Consider the following 19,700-nt stretch of genomic DNA (forward strand, 5'->3'; position numbering starts at 1 on the left):
AAAAAAGAAAATACATCAAATATCTTGTCCAATTACCCAAGTACATACATATAAATATGAGAAAAATTCATATGAATCACGAAAAAGCTAATAAGTGTGATGAAGAAAATTTCATGTAGTTCAATGTTATAAATTTATACCTGAAAGAAGAAAGAAGTTTCGCCACTGACTGGCTGACATCAGGTACTCGAACTACTGGTTTTTGTAATGCGTGTGTTAGTGAGCGCACCACCACCACCAGCCCACCTTCATCATCATCGCTGGAGAGAGCAGCGCGTACAAAATGCTTGGCTTTAAGTGATGTTCTTGCACAAAATATGTTTGTGTGCGAGCGTGTGTACATATGTTCATAGACGTTACAAAAAAAAAGTCTTAATGAATTATAAAAAAGGCAAAAGAGTAATTCAATTAAAATTTTATTACAACTTAAAAATCGAGTAAGGAATATTAAGTACGCGAAAAGCTTATTTGAACCACCGGTCGATTGTTTACATAAATTTAAGTGGTAAGATCGAAAATGTTGTGTAGGAAAATACGCTGGTTGCTCTATATTTGTACTAACGAGTTGTAATGGCTGACTGTTGTCATTGAAAAAAGAGCAGTGTTTAACAAAAGTGTTGCATTTAAGTACTATATGTACACATATATATACATATATATATGCACTTAAATATGTTAAAGTGAATCTGTCAGATAAGAAATATACAAAGTGAATGTATAAAAAGTGTCTACAAATACACTACCTGTGCGTTCGAAGTAAACACAACTAGTCACCTACATATATATGTACATATGTATGTACATACATATATAGTTGTTGTAAATGCATACTTTACAATCTTTATCTGTTGCGACAGAAAGTGGAAATGATTTTTTATTAAAAACCCAAGTGATAAATATTTATGGCTCACATACCTTAGTTAAGACATACGTAAACATGTAAAAAAATTAAATACATATGTACATATGTATTTATGTATGACCATATGTATGTACCACCATGTTAAGCCCCAAAGGGTGTGATAAAGTTGTCAAGATTGTTAAATCAATTTCTAACTTCTATTAAATTAGAAAATACAGCAGGTTGAAAAAAATATACATATTTCTCATTAAACATAACATGTGAAAGTAGTGTACATTAATGAATAAGCTTAGAATTTTAGTGCCGTGTTTAACATAAACAACAACAATAATAAGAACAACATTTTAAATTAGTGATCGTCACTCCCGTCAGTGGCTGGGTGCACAGTTTTTGTTTGATGACCTAAATGCTATAAAACTAAATACAAACAAGCAAGCAGCAAAACGAAAGTCAAAACATCAATGAAAACAACAGAATAACAACAGTAATTTAAAAGCGAACAACAGAATCTACATACATACATATGTATGAATATATCCTCCTCGGTCCTCGCGTGTAGCCCGCTGGACACTTTTTAAATGGACATATAATAAAAAATTTTAAATTTATTTCAATTCGATCCAATTTTATAGCCAGCTGGACATCTTAAGTTTATAATTGAATTGTTTTTTTTTGCGTTTGTGGCAATACTGTCGTAATACGATCCAAGAAGTGAACAGTTATTTGAAAAAACGTGTGGTCCTTGTGAACGTAATTTCAAATTAATATTTTCGCTATATTTCTTCAAATCAAGTTTAATATTTTATTAAATTCAATCGAAAAATACTTGTTCTTTAAGGTAAATAAAATATCTTTTAAATAAGTTTATTAAAATTCGGATATGAATACTGTTTCTTAAATGTTCAGTGGGCTGGACATTTGGTAGCTATCATGTCGAAAAAACGTTTTACGGAAGAAGAGGTGATGGAGATGCTCATGGACAGTGATTTTGAAGGTTTGTCCGACGATGAAGACTTGGAACTCGTTCCTAATTGTTAAGGGGAAACCCTGTCCTGTTGGTTTGAAAAATCTTGCAACCACGATTTAGGTATCGGAGGAACAGTAGTGCAAAGACTTGCAGAAAATATTAGTAAAGGCAGCGAAATATTTATTTACCGATATTTTACTTCGATAAAACTACTAGAGTTTTTGCTGGAAAATGGAATATATGCTACGAGCACGATTCAACAAAACCGAATCCCCAAAGAACTGCGAACAAAACTTTCAACCGACCATGATCTTCTAAAAAGAGGCAGAGGTACCTTCAATGAATTTGTGAGAGAAGATGAGAAACTAGCAATTGTAAAATGGATGGACAGTCGATCGGTTCTAATGGCGGCCACGTCGACTGGAGCACGACCACTTATATCTGTTCGTCGATGGGATAAGAAAGCCAAAAATTACATAAATGTCAATTGTCCCCGTATTCGTAGCAAGTTACAACACGTCAATGGGAGGCGTAGATCTTGCGGACAGGTTGATATCCTATTACCGTATTAACATCAGAACAAAGAAGTGGCCCACACGAGTTTTTTGGCATATGGTTGATCTCGCACTGTGTAATTCCTGGGTTCTTTATAAAAAAGACAAATTTTCCTGTGGTGTAAGGAGGTGCGAGTTGATGGACCTATTAGATTTTAAGATGTACGTAGGAGAATGTTTGTCCGCATGTGCTGGTAAAAGAAGGCTAAGTGACATCGAAATCGAAGACGATGTCTCAACAAAAAGAGTTAGGTCCATACAGCCCCTACCCCCAAAAGATGTGAGAAGGACTGAAAATAGACACTTACCCATCTGTGGGGTCCAGGATAAAAACAAATTTATGAGATGCCGTAAAGAAGGATGTAACCAAAAAACCAGATTCAAATGCGTTGTAATGTGTTTTTGTGCATTGCCAGCGATAAACACTGTTTTATGGAATTCCCTTCGTAAGAAATTAGTACTAAGTTAACCGTTTATTGAAATTAACTGAATGTTTTAAAATACTCTTAATTTAAAAATTAGTTGCTTTTTCGTTGGCATACGATCCAAATGTCCAGCTGGCTGCACCTGCCAGTGCTAAGAATCCTTATATGCTACAATTAAAAAAAATGGGTTTTCTAATTATTTGGGAAGAATATAACGCAAAAACATGATTTTTTTTTTAGTTTTTCAATTATTTTAGTCTCGGGACTGAGGAGGATATGTATGTATGTATGTATTTACATGTGTGCATTAATCCGAGTGAAGGCTTGTTAAAAAAAAAAATAGTGTTGTTAATATATTAAAGTAAAAGAAACTACAGCTAAAAATTTAACGCACAAAAAGAATCTCAAATTCAAGCACAGTAAAGAAATATGTTAAAAAAATAACAAAAAGTTAAACAAATAAAGAACGTTCAAATATTCAAATTCAATAACACACTCAGTATGCTATAGTGCAGCAGAACACCCTAATGCTTGGGTTGGACATGAGAATAATTAAATTAATTAGACACATACTATCGTGGCAATACAAGCAATATGTACCAATTGACAGACTTCACTTGAAACGGTGGATTTATGTATGTAGAATGTAGTATAAGCAACTGCTTTCTTATTTTGCTTATGTGAAGTCAGAAACCGTGATCTTTAAACCTACTTTCCTGATTAAAGGCAAATATGAAGGAAAATGATTCTTGGTGAAATTGCCAGTAATTAAGTTTGAAGTATAGTTGACTTTCTTTCGTACATTAATCGATTCAGTTGAACAAAAATATATTTTTTTTTGGTTGTCGCCAGAAAACTCTGGTTAAATTACCACAATTCTCGTTTCACAGACAACGGACGTTAAAAATAGAAAATTTGTAGCTAACTAAAAAAATTTTACCAACTAGATACATACACTAGGGTGCATATAAAAAAAAATCGGGGCTTCCACCGGAATTAATTAATTATATGTATCTTAAGACTTTCTTCAAAGTATTTCGGAAAAATATTAACATGTACGTAAGCTAGACCGATTTGAAAATATCTCCGAAAAATCTTATCATTTTTATGCAGACCTTTTAAGTGATTTTTTTAGAAAAAGTATTTTTATAAACTAATTTTATTTACAGCAAACTCGATTTTCGGATGTACTTTTTCAAATAGGTCCCGCTCTCGTAAAGCTTAATAGTTTTCCCAAATTTTTTTTGCGGAAGTTTTAAAATATAATAGATTTTATATTTCCGATGAAAAAACAGTACCGATTATCTTTTTATGTGGAGTGATGCACCAAACATATATACTATGATGTATATAATCTCTCCTTCACAAATTGAATCAAAAATTTTTTTCAAATTTATGACTCCATCCAAAGTATATCGTACCTTTGCTGCAAGAGCATCATAGTCAGGTAACGGATTTTATGGAAGTTGCCTTTTTCTCTCCTAGTAAGAGTAATTGCGATTAAAAATTATCACGACTTAGCTTTCCTTGATTCCAAATATACACATTAGATGTTGCCTTTTTTGCGTTTAATTAAGTGGCTACTTATTGCTTATTCATATAAAAAAAAATATATATATAGAAAAATATTAACCCATATTCGAAAATAGCGCTACGAAAAATTAGCATATAAAATAGTGTCAGTATATTTAAATTATTTGGATAAGATTCAGATGCGGCTTATATACAGAAGCAGGGGCCTGCTGTCAAACTGGTGGTGAAAAGCCGTTTTTGTAGCAAACGAAGAATGGTATAAAACAAAGAATTTTTGGTAAAATAAATATTTCTAAAATTAATGTACATTTTTGTGTATTTTTCGCTTTTTAATGCATTTTCTCCTTGCTTTTTTCGCCATTTTGAATGTCAATTTTGTTATTTTATTTTGAATTTTTTATAGGTTTTAACTCCAAAAAATTCGTTACCTGGTCATAATCCCAAAAATTAATAAGTCGAGAAGAACGGCTTTAAAGTTTTCAGTTAAAATATGCTCCCGTTTTTGTGAGCTAGATCATGTGAGAAACCTTATAAAATTTTATACCGAAGAAAAATACCTGCATAGTAAAAATTGTTCCCAGGCATTAAATATAGTTCAAGTTTTAATATGATTTAACACAATTTCGTAACAATGTAAATCACAAAAACTTAGTAATTTCTTGTGAAAGAAGGTATTTCTTTCACTATTAACTTCTTTTGTAAAATTAACCGATTCACACAATAAAAATTGCAAACTTAACTTATAATAAGTTTTATTTTACCCGAACCTATTCACTTTTCACTTTTGGTTTTCACGTGTTTACAATGTGTGGATGAAAAATTTTCGGGCGAAATTTTTTTTTCGGGCGAAACTCATGATTGAGACAAGTGAACATGGGTTTATCAACGAAAACTGAAGAAGTTATGCTATTTTAGGGATAAATAAAATCAAAAATATAAGGCAGAAAATCGTCAAAAATAAAGCGTCACCAGAAATTTTGTCAGATCCATAAACGTTTTGAGGTTTTTAACGATATTTCTAACTTTGAATTAACACCCCTTTCGCCAAAAGTCAAAAATGTACAAATGTATTGAAAAAATTTATAATAAATACCATAGCATAGCAAAATTAATGAAGATTTCCAGTTAATTCGCCGCTAAGTAGAACTTTTTTTAAATCCAAACGAAGTGTAAAAGGAATTAACAAAAATTTTGAACTAAATCCATACATACATACATACAAGCATAAATGAACAGCAATATAAACATTGTGACGGAAAATAATAAATTTTGCGTGTTTAGATAAATGTGGCAAATATTTCATTTGTAGATACTTTTCGATGAAAACGCAATTAGAATAAATGTTTAAAATTGGCTACAATTAAAGTGCTTAATATAAACAAGTATGTATATTTATTAGTTTATGGCTTGCGAACGGAGGGATGATAAGCAGTGGATTTTGCTTTCGCTTAAAACCCATAAAAAATTTAAATCAAATAAAAAAACAGAAAGCCTCGAGTTTGTATCGGCAACTGAAATTTAAAGATTTTTATAAAGTAGTTTTCCGTTTAATCGTATTTTATGAGGATCAAGTAATTCATGTTTAGTTTTAGCTGATTAGCAGTTTATTCACCTTATTTTTTTGCAATTGGCTTTTTATTATTTGATAAGATTACTGGTGAAAAATTCTTTTGACAGTCATCAGGCATTAAAAATAGAAATTACTATGCATTCAATAAAAAAATTATTTTGTTATCAAAAATATTTTTAAAGCATTTAGCTTTTTTTTGTTTATCATTCACAGCCGGTTTCACGAGAGTAATTTAACTGAAAAACAGTTTATTTTAGTTTCATTTTTTGTTTTAATTACAAGGGCGGAAAAAATTAAGGGAAAATACTTTACCAGAAATCAAGGGATTTTGACGTGCGTATTCCAAATCCGGGGTCATATCTCAGCTTTTCGAGATCTTTTAGCATTAAAGTGTAAATAGCACGAATTTGACTTGTATTTCTAGCAACGCAAATTCTTTAAAAATAAAAATTTTACTTCCCTTAACCAAACCTAAAATTGAAAGTTAATTTGGATGAAATTTCTATTCAAAAATTTCGTTAAATCGACCAAAATTTAATTTGTTCGTGTTCGAATAAAATTTTAGCATAAAATCTTCTTAGTGTTTGACTACTTCCTTAAGGTGGCCCTAGATGATCAATCATTTTGACCAAAAGCTGGAGTTATCCGGTAGAGTCAAGTATGGTTGACCGTCTAGGCACCCCATGTATGTACATAGGTGAAAATGGATTGAAAGATTGTAAACTCTCGGTCCTTTCTTTTGAAGTTCTGACGTTCAAAAAAAATAGATTAAACAAATACATTTTTTTCTGATAGAGATCTCAAATTTATCAAAAAAAAAAAAAAAACAAAAAATCATATTTTATTTTTTCAGAATTATTGTTGCTTTTCCACAATAGTATTTCATTAAAAACGGCCTTAAGCTCAATAAAAATTGACATAAATTTTCATGAAAATGCTAAGTTAATAAATTCATAACCTATGAACGGAATATTGACTGAAAAAATCTCTAAGTTGCGCTATATGCAATGTTATAAGGAAATTGTGGTAAACGTTTTCGGTCGCAGATCTTGAGATATCGTGTAGCTACACTAATTTGAAAAATCTCGTTTCGAGGAAAAGGTAAAAGAAACAAGAGGGGAAAGTGCTGTCTTCGGCTGCACCGAAGGTGAATAAAAGAAAATTTAACTTTCCAATCCGCTGCACATTAGGTCAAATGATTACTTTTTTTTATCCATTTCTGATTCCATTTTGTTTGTCGAAAGTTAACAAAATTGTAAAAACTTACATAAAATCATAAAATCAGTAAATTTTTGAGATTATGCAAATAAGTCAGTTTTTTTGCAAACAAATGATAAAAAGTCACTTTTTTTAATTGGGACATAGGTTCTCACTTAGATATAGATTTGTTTCCCATTTAAAATTTTCCTTTAGTTATTCGAACTTTACAAAAAAAAAAAATGCACTTGAAATTTACAAAATAAACCAGTTGCGCAAACGTATGAATAACGTTTTGAAAGTGTAACTTTGGTTTATTCCTGTATAACGGTGTTTTTTTTATTTTACAAGAACCAAGTGAAGTTTCTGTTATTTTGGAGTATTCCCTACAGAAAAGCAACAAAAAATAATGTAAAACTGTCTACGAAATTGGACTTACGTACAGCAAAATGAATCGTTTGACCTAATGTGCGCTGTTTGGGAGCTATACATTTCACTAAGTTAGTCTTTATGGTTTACACTGAAATTTCTGGTCCTTATCCACTTAAATGGAGAAGTTATATCACAAAAACTTATATCGGAACAATCAGTGGTATTGGAGCTATAAGTAATAGTGAGAGGTAGTATAAATATGTATCGCTTTTCGGCGCCTTTCTAACACTCCCACTTCTAACTGCTGTAACTTCGGACGTAAATAGTTTTACCTTCGGCATGGAGAGCGCTTAAAATATTCTTAAAAATAGTCGAGTTTTTAAGCGAAAACAAGATTTTGGATTTTTTATTTTTTCAGGGTGGTGTAACCCCTTAAAAATAGCATATTTAGTATGTGTTTATGAAGAGCAAAAAGTAATAATTCCGTAATCAGGAAGTTGTTTGTAATAGAAATGTCCATTTTTCTGGCTCCAGTCCGATTCGATGCGATCAAAGACAAATAATATTCGTTATCAAGCTCTTTTTTAACGATTCTCTAATTTTTTGCGTTAAAATAATCGTTAATAGGTTATTTATTCGATGAAGAGACGAATCAAATCATAGTCGAAAACAGGTTTAACCACTGCATTGGCAATTTCTAATTCAGATTTTTCTGGAATTTGTAATCGGGCAGTTGCCCAAAATTTTATTTTAATTTTAGCTCAATCGCGTGATTGAAAAAATATTGGTCATAATCATGACAAACAGTACCAATAGATCTAAATGAAAAATTTAAAAAATTTGTAAGAATACATCTAACATGTGATCCGTTCGGTCTTGAGCAGACTGCTGAATTTTTTTATAACGATATTGGGCACCATTCTAAAGACATGGAAAGAGAGAATTCGTTGTAAATGTACTAGCTATTGAATTTGGCCATAGTTTTTCGGCAAATTATGTAAAACTAAAAAATAGTAGTAGTCGTACTCTTGCTCAAAAGAATACTACAAAAATATATAAAGATCTTATCAAAATTAATTCCTAATGAAAATATCTTGTATAAACTATTTGCATTAAGCCAATTTTTTTAACATAAAAATATCTTTTCAATTGAATTTTTTTAGTGAAGCAAAAAGCGATTTCGTAATAAGAATACATACATACATATGTATATATCACTGGTTTGCATCACAATTTGCATTAGGTACTTATAATAAATTGCATGAATAAAAAAATGCATATAAACGTAGCTTCTTAACGTGTATGTATATGTACATATGTATACGTATGTAATTATACCATGTAGTTACAACATCTGTTATCTGCAGATTTGCATTCGTCATCTTCAATAAAGAAGCTTTTATAAAATGGCAAATATTAAAATTGGCATGATTTTTTTCCTCAATCATTAATGTTTTTCTGCTAATGGATCAACATTTTTTTGCATGACTTTTTAACGCACAAATGTGTGATGCGATATGCTACTAAAATTGTTTACACTCCACTGTTTATACATATATAAATACTTATGTGTACCAATGCACTTACACATGTACATATGTATGTACATATTAGAGCTGGGATACTATCGATATTACTATCGATAGTATCGATACTTGAAAACTGTCGCCACTATCGATAGGTTTTGAAAACTATCGATGTCGGTTTTAGCAAGACTTCACAATGTTTCTTCTTTACATCTCTACACATTACATTAACTTTTTTATGCAAGAAAATTCTCAACACAGTCGGCAAAAAAAAAATTTAAATCATTGGGATTTTTAGCCTTTATAACCTTCCACTCAGTTATAGTAAAATTTAATAAGCTTTAAAACTGCTTACACAAAATTTTTATAGAAATTCAAATTAAAAAGCTTGGATTTTTAATTATTTTGTAGTTTTTTATGTTTTGTACAACTTCTATAAAAAATTAGTAGACACTAAATAAACCAAAAAATAGTAAAAACTGCTAAAAAATGTTGTGGTGCTATTATTTTGAGCAGTACTATATTCGTTTTCTTATAATATGGAAAAATGTTAATAATTTCCCTTGCCCGGATTTTGATATGCGCTTCTGTATTTGATCTCAGTTGAACTTTTATAAGAATGGGTTGTCAATTTAAACGAATATCTTTTATTTTGTTAGTTTTGTAGTATTATAAATTTATTTTTATAGCCAATTTCACTTATTTGCACTTGAAAAGGGACAAACACAATCCGAATTTAATTTTTCCATATAAAAAATAAATTCAGATTTTGCCTGTCATTCAAGGGGATACAAGGGTATGTATATAAGTTATATAATTCAGACGCATAAATTAATAAGTTTATTTTATTATTATAAGAAGTTCTTTTTGATGCACTCAAATTAAAAAAAAAAAAAATTATACAATCTCTTTAATTTACAAAATAATTTATGGGCGCCACCTTTCTTCATCGTGATTAAGATCAGTGCTGTCTTCGGCTATGCAGGCTTCTTACCTTTCGTGAGCTTTTTAAAAATTTACTTCAACCTATTACTGCGTTTTAAGTTAGTTGTTTGTAAACTAAAAAAATTGTCGACCTTAACCATATGCATAGATAGAGCAGTTATATAACAAAAACTCATACCTGAAAAATCAGTGGTATGTAAGAAGATATACATATGTACATTAGGGTGGCCCTTAAATGTAGGAAGAAAATTTTTACATCAGATTTCCTAAGCCTACACCCCTATTTCGATGCTACTATAGTCAAAGATATCACATATAAATTTTGGTACTGGCACCCTTCCTTTGGTCAACATATTTATGTACATATGAGGAAATTTAATATTATGTATGCATGTATGTACTCTCAATCCTTTCCGAATATTGTCGCTATCTTTAAAGAACAATAACAGCCCTACAAATTCGGATACTGGGAAGTACCGCATCTCCTTATACTTATATACATACATATGTATGTATGCTTGTTTGTTTTCGCATGACCCGCGCAATCATTACTTCTATGGTAGATATTTGATATCGCAGAAACAGAGATTGTAAACAATGTGAGTTAAAAAAAAATAAATAAATACCCAGAACAAATTTTGTAGTTCGACCAATGTTTTACCACATCATATGTATGTACATACATATGTAAGTAGTACTAGACGTAATGCTGCTAAGATTTTTGAATATCCAAATTATTTGTTTAATGGCTCACACTCACACTCACGGAATATTTACCATTTTAACGTTCAATGCATAAAACCATGAGCATAGGCATTGCCTAAACGAGTGTACATAAATACATACTCGTACATATGTATATATTTATATGTATGCGCAAACCCGAGAAATAGTCAGCCGAAAACGGAAAAATGCATGCAGTTTCGATTCTCGCATATTTGTATCAAACATGGCATAGCACAATATACATACATACATACATACGTACATATGTATATTAATTTCACGATTGAGAGAATACAAAGGTTGCGCCGATCTCGGACCGCTATTCCTCTCTTAACGAGTTTGACAGAATCGTTGTTTGCATGACGTCACACTTGTGCAACTTGTTTACGTTTTCCTTGCAACATTTTTTCTTCTTCTTCCATTCTTGCTCACGTTTTGGCATTTCTCTCTCGCAATTGCACCAGTGTGACGTCACCCAAAACTTATTCTCAAAAAACCTCTCTGATCGGCGCAATCTTGTATTCTATCATTCTTGTATTAATTTCATATTTTTTCACACATATTTGAGACCTTCGACATGCAAAGTTGGAACGTCCTTCTGGACGGTAAATAACCTCTCTTACCATACCACAATGGGCCCCCGTCGCGGCCTAAGTGTGCTTCCTTCCAACGCTGCATGAGGATAGCCACGAAAACCTACCACTATTCTGGCCGGTGGTCGACTGTAGGCGAATTCATATAAGGTAATAGCAGCAGCACAAAAACAAAAATCGACGCTAAAAAATTATACGCACAATGACAATCAGCACAAAATAATCGTACAACAAACACATTATTTTGACAATCACCGCAATTCGTCTTGAAATCAGCTGCTCTGATAACATGAATGAAGGAAACTTTCAAGCGCTGGCCAAGCTCTTACCGTGGTACTGAGAGGAGTCCTGAAAGCTAAAAAATTTTATCTGATCTCCTGCGGTACCACTTAGCAACGTTTATCCTAGTTGTTTGAAGGACGACCACGGTGAATCATCTCCAGTGGAGATTCTCCACACTTTCTTTTAAGATGTCTTGCTTTTGCTAGTTTAAGGTCTAAGCACGTCGGATCTAATTTCATTAAAACGCCTGAGGAACTTTCTGGATTAGACATTAGCTGCCTGATGTACTTTATTTTGAGCACACTAACCATCTCAAATAAATTACTTATGTAAAACTGTAAACTGTTTCGCTTATAAATGTAGTTACATTATCACATACTCGTATGATACTCGTATGAATGCATTTAAAAAGCTAAGTGTTTGCAATTTTTTGGCAGTGAACAGATTGTATTTCCGTTTAAAGTGGCTTAACAAGTTTTAGCGGTTCACAGTCAAAGAACTTGTGCATACATACATACATATGTATATGCAAGCAAATACGTAAGTACAGTAGACACTCGATTCATACATTCATATGTACTCACGAAAGCATCTAAACCCCTCTCATCATCTTTGCTCGACATCGTTTATGTTTCTGGGCGATATAATATGCAGGACGCGTATGATGAGAGTCTTGTAAAGCGTGATATTTTCGCGTCGAGAGCGAGCTCTGTGTTTCAGTTGCATGACGAGTCCGAAGTAGCCACTGTAAGCAAGAGATATCCATCGCTTGATCTCCAGGCAGACATTTTTGGTGGAGTTTATGCTAGATCCCAGGTACACAAAGTCCTTAAATGCTTCAAAGTCCTAGCTGCCAACAGTGACGTGTGTCCCGAAGTGCGTGGACTATTTGTATGTTGCCAGGACGTACTTTGTCTTGTTTTCGTTCACCGCTAGACCAACCACTTTCAAAAATGCTGCGCTTACGTCCCTAAGTTTCGACAGCAGCATCATTATTTTGCTATATATGTATATATGTATATGGTAGCTTTTATTACGCTTTCCAACATCTGATGGGTGAAGGGTGTTATTCGCCTTGTCTAAAACCTCATTTGGTCCTAAACGGCACGGAAAGGGCTCTCCCAATTTGAACGGAGCTGAGGGTTGTGCTCAAAGTAACTCTTCCTACCATATGGTAAATGGTAGACTTACGAAGTCTGAGCTACAATGCTAAGGTTCAATGTGTTGGTTCGTGAAGTCTTTTAAACAGTTGTCGACAGAACATTATAAGCGATATTAAGAAGACTTATTCCGCGAAAATTGGCACACACGACGGGATCTGCTTTCTTATGGATTACATAAAGTACACTGAGATTCCAGTGTTCGGCCAGGGCATGTATACATCAGACCAAATTCTGCTTAACAGTTCGTACTTGCGTCACACCAGCTCTACGCTGCCGGCTAGCCGGCTAGCCGGCTGAGCTGAACCGGTATACCGTCGTCTATTGTTTTTAAGCCGCTTTCTTGCTGTTCTCTCCTCGTTTCGGTCGATTGGAGGCGCGTGAGCTTCGTCCCTGTACTAGATTGTTTCGGGTGATTTTTCATCAAACTTGCCTTCTGTGTAGCCAGGGTTTAGACCAGAGGTGGGCAGCTTCGGCAGAGCATTTTTGTAGTGTGCGTGCAATTGATGTCACTGTGTGCGTGCGAACTAGTCGTGTGGTTAAATGAAGCTTTCGCTGCCTTCTAAAGCAGAGCGTGTATGTATACGCGAATATGCCCCGCGGGCAGGCGCCGCCAAGGGCTGGTTTAGGCTGATTGAAGTTTGGGCAAGTCCCGCCAAGTGAAGAAATGAATTGAATTCAGTCAGTTTGAAGTTAACTCGGGTGTGATTCGGTTTCAATTGCAAAAAATAATCAAATGTGTTCTCACTAAAAAATCTACAAGACGAAATTAAGTATGACATCGAATAAACAAAATTTATTTCTGAGCAGACTTTTTTAAAATTTATTTCTTTTACATGTCTATTTTGCGCTGGTTAAAAAAATCTTTGTAATCGGTAACGAAGTGCCTGTTTCAGGTTTTTTGTTAATTCAAATTTTTGAATTTTTCGAATAGGCCAGTTAATGCCATTTGTAAGCCGAAAAAATACTAATGCACAATTTATCTTAAATATTTATATACTTTACCATTTATGTACAAATAAACGAATGGATGAAGTCATGCCCCTAATATATGTATGTATTCATTTATCTATGTACATCTGTTTTTATGTACATACATACTTATACATATTTATGTACAATACCCTTTATGCTCACTATTGATTTGCTTAGGCTAGCTGAATTCTGGGTCGAAAACAATAAAAAGAGGGTTGAGTTACTTTGCATTTGCAAAAATAATATTTTTTGTTTAACTCAAGTAGGTTCATAAGTGATATGTACACTCATATGTACACATATGTCAGCTCAAATATATACATATGTATTTTTATGTACATATATATGTAAGTGAGTACAAATGTTTTGTTACTACAAGTTTTTTTTTTTAGCTGCGCTTGCTTTTACCAGAAAATCGCTACACTAAATACTTTGTGGTTCCTTAACAAGGTACCCATATTTTAAGAATGTATGTCTGATTGTGAATCTAGTTATTCTGTATAAGTAAGAATTTCGTCTTCTAAAGAATCCAGAACTTAATTGCGCTATAGTAACGCTTCAAGCTTTACCAAAAATATATCGTCGTTTAAAGTACAAAACCGCGTATCGCCATTTTGCAAAGCCGCGTAACTGACATTTGCTGCCAAAAATTGGACTTCCTCACGCAAGCTCTCGGCTCAATCCCCATATCCATTCGTCCTGAAATATACTAGCCACAAATGCGATTGCTTTATAAAACAGAGAACCAAAATTAAATATGAGTATTTTTACTCTCTAGAGCTCGGGCTCGGGTTCTTCTTCTTCACAACTTTCCGTACTGCTACCATTCAGTAGGGCGGAGAAGTGTTGCCTCCATAATTTAAGTACGCTCTGAACATCGGTTACTAGGTCGCCATTGTTGTTCTTACGGTAGTATGCCCTGGTCTTGAAATCTTCCGTCGGTCGCCTAACTCTCTGGTAAAATTGTCGGGCATTCTTCCTGACGGCCAGCATTTCAAGCTCTTCGCGCTCACGTATTTCGGCCTCTCTCTTCTTATTGCGGCAAATACGTCTCGCTTCACTCTTCAGATCCCTATAGCAGTCCCACATAGCGCGCGTTGCGCCCGATCGCAGCGTGGCCCTGTAGGCGGCACCCTTTTTTCTCTGCAGCTTCCTGACACTCCTCATCGTACCAGTTGTTCTTTCGGGCTCGCTGAAATCCGACTACTTCTTCGGCGGCGGTACTTAATGAGCGTGAAATGTGGTTCCACTGCTCGCATATGTCGGTTTGTTGAAATGTGCTCTCTGAGAGCTGGTGTGGGAGTCGAGTAGCGAAAGCACTGGCTGTCTGTTGCGATTGCAGCTTTCTGACGTTAAGCCTTCCTTGCATATTTGGGCGCACATTTTTTGCTGCACAGAGGCGGGGTCGTATCTTGGCTGCAACAAGATAGTGGTCCGAGTCGATATTTGGGCCTCGGAGTGTGCGTACGTCTAAAACACTGGAAGCGTACCTTCCGTCTATCACAACATGATCGATTTGGTTTCTCGTTTCTCGATCCGGAGACAGCCACGTAGCTTGATGGATCTTTTTATGCTTGAACCTAGTACTGCATACTACCATGTTGCGGGCCCCGGCGAAGTCGATCAGCCTCAATCCGTTGTCGGACGTCGCATTGAAGTCGCCAAGCACGATTTTGATATCATGACGGGGGCAGCGCTCGTACGTGCGCTCCAAGCGCTCATAGAAGAGATCCTTGGATGCCTCATCCATCTCTTCTGTCAGGGCATGTGCGCAGTTGAGCGAGATGTTGAAGAATCTCGCTTTGATGTGGATTGTGGCTAGACGCTCGTCCACCGGGGTGAATGACAGTACTCGACGACGGAGTCTCTCTCCCACCACAAATCCAACTCCGAATTTGCGCTCCTTTACGTGGCAACTGTAGTAGACGTCGCAAGGCCGCAGACATTGCTTGCCTTGCCCCGTCCAACGTATTTCTAGGATGGCAGTGATTTCAGCTTTTGTCCTTACGAGGACATCAACCAGCCGGGCAGAGGCACCTTCCCCATTAAGGGTCCGGACATTCCAGGTGCATGCCCTCAAATCGTAATCCTTTAAACATTTGCCGTGGTCGTCATCATAAGGGGCGGTCTCATCCGAGGCTTTGCCTTGCTTCTTCACTGGAAGTGGTTTTTACGTGGCGGGTCCCAAACCCAGCCCACAACGGGGGTGGTTTCGCAACCAAATACACGTTTGTATAATGAGCCGCTTGCTCCAAGCAGACACCCGCTTGCAGCCGCACCTACTGGTGAACAGATGCTGCAGATGCTTCAGTGAGCCCTTAAACCGAATAAGTCGGAGTGGCCCCACCGAAGCTCCCTCTCTTTCTGCCGTGACCCAAAGCATCACTCGGATTAGTTACCGCATCTTGCACATGTGTTGCTCACGTTGCCTAGAGTGCGCGAACGAGGATGCAAGAGTCGGGATTGAGTATAGCCATGCAAATGTAACTGCATTCCCAGCGCAACGACTATACCCCATTGCACTCCAAGAACATATGTACACGTATGTATAGGTAAATCTACGTAGTGTTCTGCCGAGGAAAAGTCGGTAGGTTTATGAATCGTGCGAAAAGGTGCTGATGCTTCGTTGCCAGCGATTGCATCGGTCGTGACGTAATGCTATTTATCATACCGGCGATAGCTATTTGTATATCTAGCGAGCTCAAAAAAGATCTGTCATTCTGATGAGAGTGTCGTCGGTCATCTGTTCTACCAATAACATATCCCTCAGAGACGGGACAGTTTCCCCGACCAAAAATATGAGTTTCTTAGACTTAGACTAGCTTTCAGGGGAATATTTTTGAAGAAATATACCAAATGAATTGGTGCGGTATATATACATATCGCTAGCTCAGAGTGAAAAGTTGCTAAGTCCACTTTTTATGAAAACTCATATTTTGATAAAGGACGCTAAAGAAATCAAATACCCATCGTTTCGAAAATTATAAAGGTACTTGTTTTATTTTTTCCTCTTCATAAGCAATAAAAGGAAAATTTGCTAAGTCCAAAAGAAGCACCACAAATCCCATAATACGACATCTATTAATAAATATCGAATCCTTCTGATTCTTATGGAGTTTTGCTTTGCTTTAAACGCACAAAATGTTTGATTCAAAGTCTTGCGAAATAGTTAAAGAAAATGGCTATAGGAAGATTTTTTCCTCTCCTGTAAAATTTTTAAAATGGGACTTAGCAACTTTTCTTTCTAAGCTAGCGATATATATTCGTATACATCAGAAAATGTATGTTCGGAAGTGATTTATAAGCAAAAATTGAAATGTTACCACATACGTGCAGTATCGGTCATATCTATAGCACGCCATTTCAAAGTTATTAAAGTTATTAAAGTATTGGTTGCCACTTATGCGTATTTACTTATTTTAAAAAATGTCCATTAAAATTCAGTTCATTCTCTAACAAAACCTAAGTTTAAAACTTTGTAGAACACTACAAAAAAAAAATGCAACAAACTTTCACCCAAATTTAAAATTTTTTTCTCAGAAGTGTTAGAATTTTTTTGAGTACACAGTTTTATAGCCCACTCAATTTTAGTCATGTTTTTTGGGCAAAAAATTACCGTAATTTTTTAGATTTTTTTTGCCGAAGCTTTTGCGTTTTTCTTTCATATACGAATAAATTGAGTTTATTCGGTACTTATATGTATGGAGGTAAACGCGACAAAAAAAAAATCTAATAAATCAGCTGTAATTTTTAGTCACTTAAATAATGACGAAAAAATGTAACTGGCTCTCCTACTATTGAGTTTATACGGGTTTTGTGAGAGAATGAACTGTATTTTAGTTGGAAGTTTTTTAAAATAAATAATTAAACATAAGTGGCAAACCATATCATATATATTTTAATTAAACAGCTATTCAGTGATATAGTGATTTTAAATCTCACGCTTGTAGAAATTGAACGGTAATTTACCCCAAAAAATCCGTTAGTATACCGACAATTAAACAAGTTGGAAGATATCTCTCCAAGCTGTATTTAAAGTATGTTTTTTTTTAAGATTCTCTTAGCTATATTTTAATTTTTTGCTATTCCTTACTCTTAATCCTCTATGTTTAAATTGACTTACTGATTTTCATATGTATGTATGTATGTCCTTTTTATTTCAGGATTATGCCATGTAACTTGTTCTTATAGTATTTGTAATATGAAGATCAAACGCTATGCAGTGTTCGTGACTCCAAAGCAGCCCATGTCCACATGGACAATTATCTTAGTTTGGTTTTGCCTTTTGCAACCAACTTACCTAAAAACGGATGTCCGCGAACCAACCGAGCAACAGCAACAGCAACAACATCAACGAGCACATCATCATCAGCGCATTAGTAGTAATGAGGCAGCAGCGTCATCAGCGACAACAACATCACTGCATAGCACTGCAAACTATATCACATTGAATAATAAGTACAAATTCCGACATAAATTGTACAATGCCACCATACCCGAGAATAGTGTGGGCAAAACATATGCGATACCATTGGCACATGAAGATATAATGGGCATTGCCATTATACCGGGCGCTGAGGTTAAGTATCGCATCGTAGCAGGAGATCGTGATAAGCTATTTAAAGCTGAAGAACGTATAGTTGATGGCATTGCATTTCTAGCTATACGCACAAGAACTAGCAACGTTGTGCTAAATCGTGAAAAGAATGAAGAGTATTTGTTGAAAGTAAGAGCGATGATCAAATATAATCTGGGTGATGATTATATGGGTGATGAGACGGAAACTACAATACATATACGTGTATTGGATCGTAACGATTTAAGTCCGCTCTTCTATCCGATTGAGTATTCACAAATCGTGCCGGAAGATATGCCAATACACAGGAGTATATTGCGTGTTACTGCGGAGGATGCAGATTTGGGTATAAATGGCGAAATCTACTATAGTTTTTTAATCGATAATGAATACTTTTCGATACACCCGACGACTGGAGTAATTACGTTAAATAGGCAGCTAAGATATACAGAAAGTTCCCATTATAATTTAACAGTGCTTGCGAATGATCGCGGTGCTGCCATTAATCATTATAATCATCAATCGAGTAAGGCGAAAGTATCCATAACAGTAGAACAAGTAAGTAGCGAAGTTAGTATTACAAAATGGATCAATCCATGTCAAATCGACCAAGGTTTGGAATCGACCATTTTCGATTTGGATTTTGTGAATGTTCAAAATTTCGCAATCTACCTGATTTGGCAAGTTTTTTTTTTAATATCTAATAGGTACAAAAATGGTTGTTGTTTAAAAAAATACTTAAGGAAAATTCGAAAAATAAAAATGTTACTTAATTCTGGAATAAAAAAAAAAAAATCGTTAAAGCAAAAACTTACATATGTGTATAAATTTTTGGCAATTTTTTTACAATACCTCTAATGGTATCAAAAGATCCTGAAGTTTTCAAGGGGTTCTTTTAAAGCTGTACATATTCAAACTTTTATTTACTTAAATTAAAATTGTTTGACATACCCTTCTTCAAGAGTTTGCAAAAAAATCAGTTGGTAGTAGTGTATTTTATTTTGTCAAAAATTTTTATAAGTAAGTTTTTACTTTTGGAATTTTTTTACTTTCAAATTCGGTATTTTTTTTTGGTTTTCGCCTTTTTTATTATAAATTTTTTTCTTTATAGCCCTCAATATCACCTTAAAAACAAAACCAGAGCAATTTTCGGGCCTATAATAGTTTTTGAGATATTAAAACACTAAACTTGCAAAGTCCCGGAAATTGTGAAATATAGAATTTTGCATCTTTCGAAAGAAAAGTTTTTCCTTTGGCAGAACTTCGTTGTATGATAAAGGAAAAGTTCTAACCAATTTTCATTAAAATCAAAATGGTTGGTTCCAACAACTAATAAGTCGAATCGAAACGGACTGACCCAAATACATACATATACATATGTAAATATTTTACATGAAAAGAGTCTGTGAAAAGCGAGGCTTGTTTTTAAAGAAACTC

General features: G+C 34.5%; 1 protein-coding gene across 1 annotated transcript in view; it reads left to right on the forward strand.

The window, feature by feature from the left end:
* The first annotated feature begins 17,850 nt into the window (after window positions 1-17,850).
* Window positions 17,851-19,700, forward strand: part of LOC118740121 (fat-like cadherin-related tumor suppressor homolog) — a 56,036-nt gene continuing 54,186 nt past the window's right edge. Inside the window, exon 1 of the mRNA XM_036471615.1 lies at window positions 17,851-18,821. Within this exon, the coding sequence (XP_036327508.1) occupies window positions 17,889-18,821 (933 nt within the window). The 5' untranslated portion in view covers window positions 17,851-17,888. The remainder of the gene's footprint in view (window positions 18,822-19,700) is intronic.

This window comes from Rhagoletis pomonella, unplaced genomic scaffold (genome assembly GCF_013731165.1).
Source record: "Rhagoletis pomonella isolate Grant_MI unplaced genomic scaffold, Rhpom_1.0 Rhpom_scaffold_00005, whole genome shotgun sequence".
In the NCBI taxonomy this organism is placed as follows: domain Eukaryota; kingdom Metazoa; phylum Arthropoda; class Insecta; order Diptera; family Tephritidae; genus Rhagoletis; species Rhagoletis pomonella.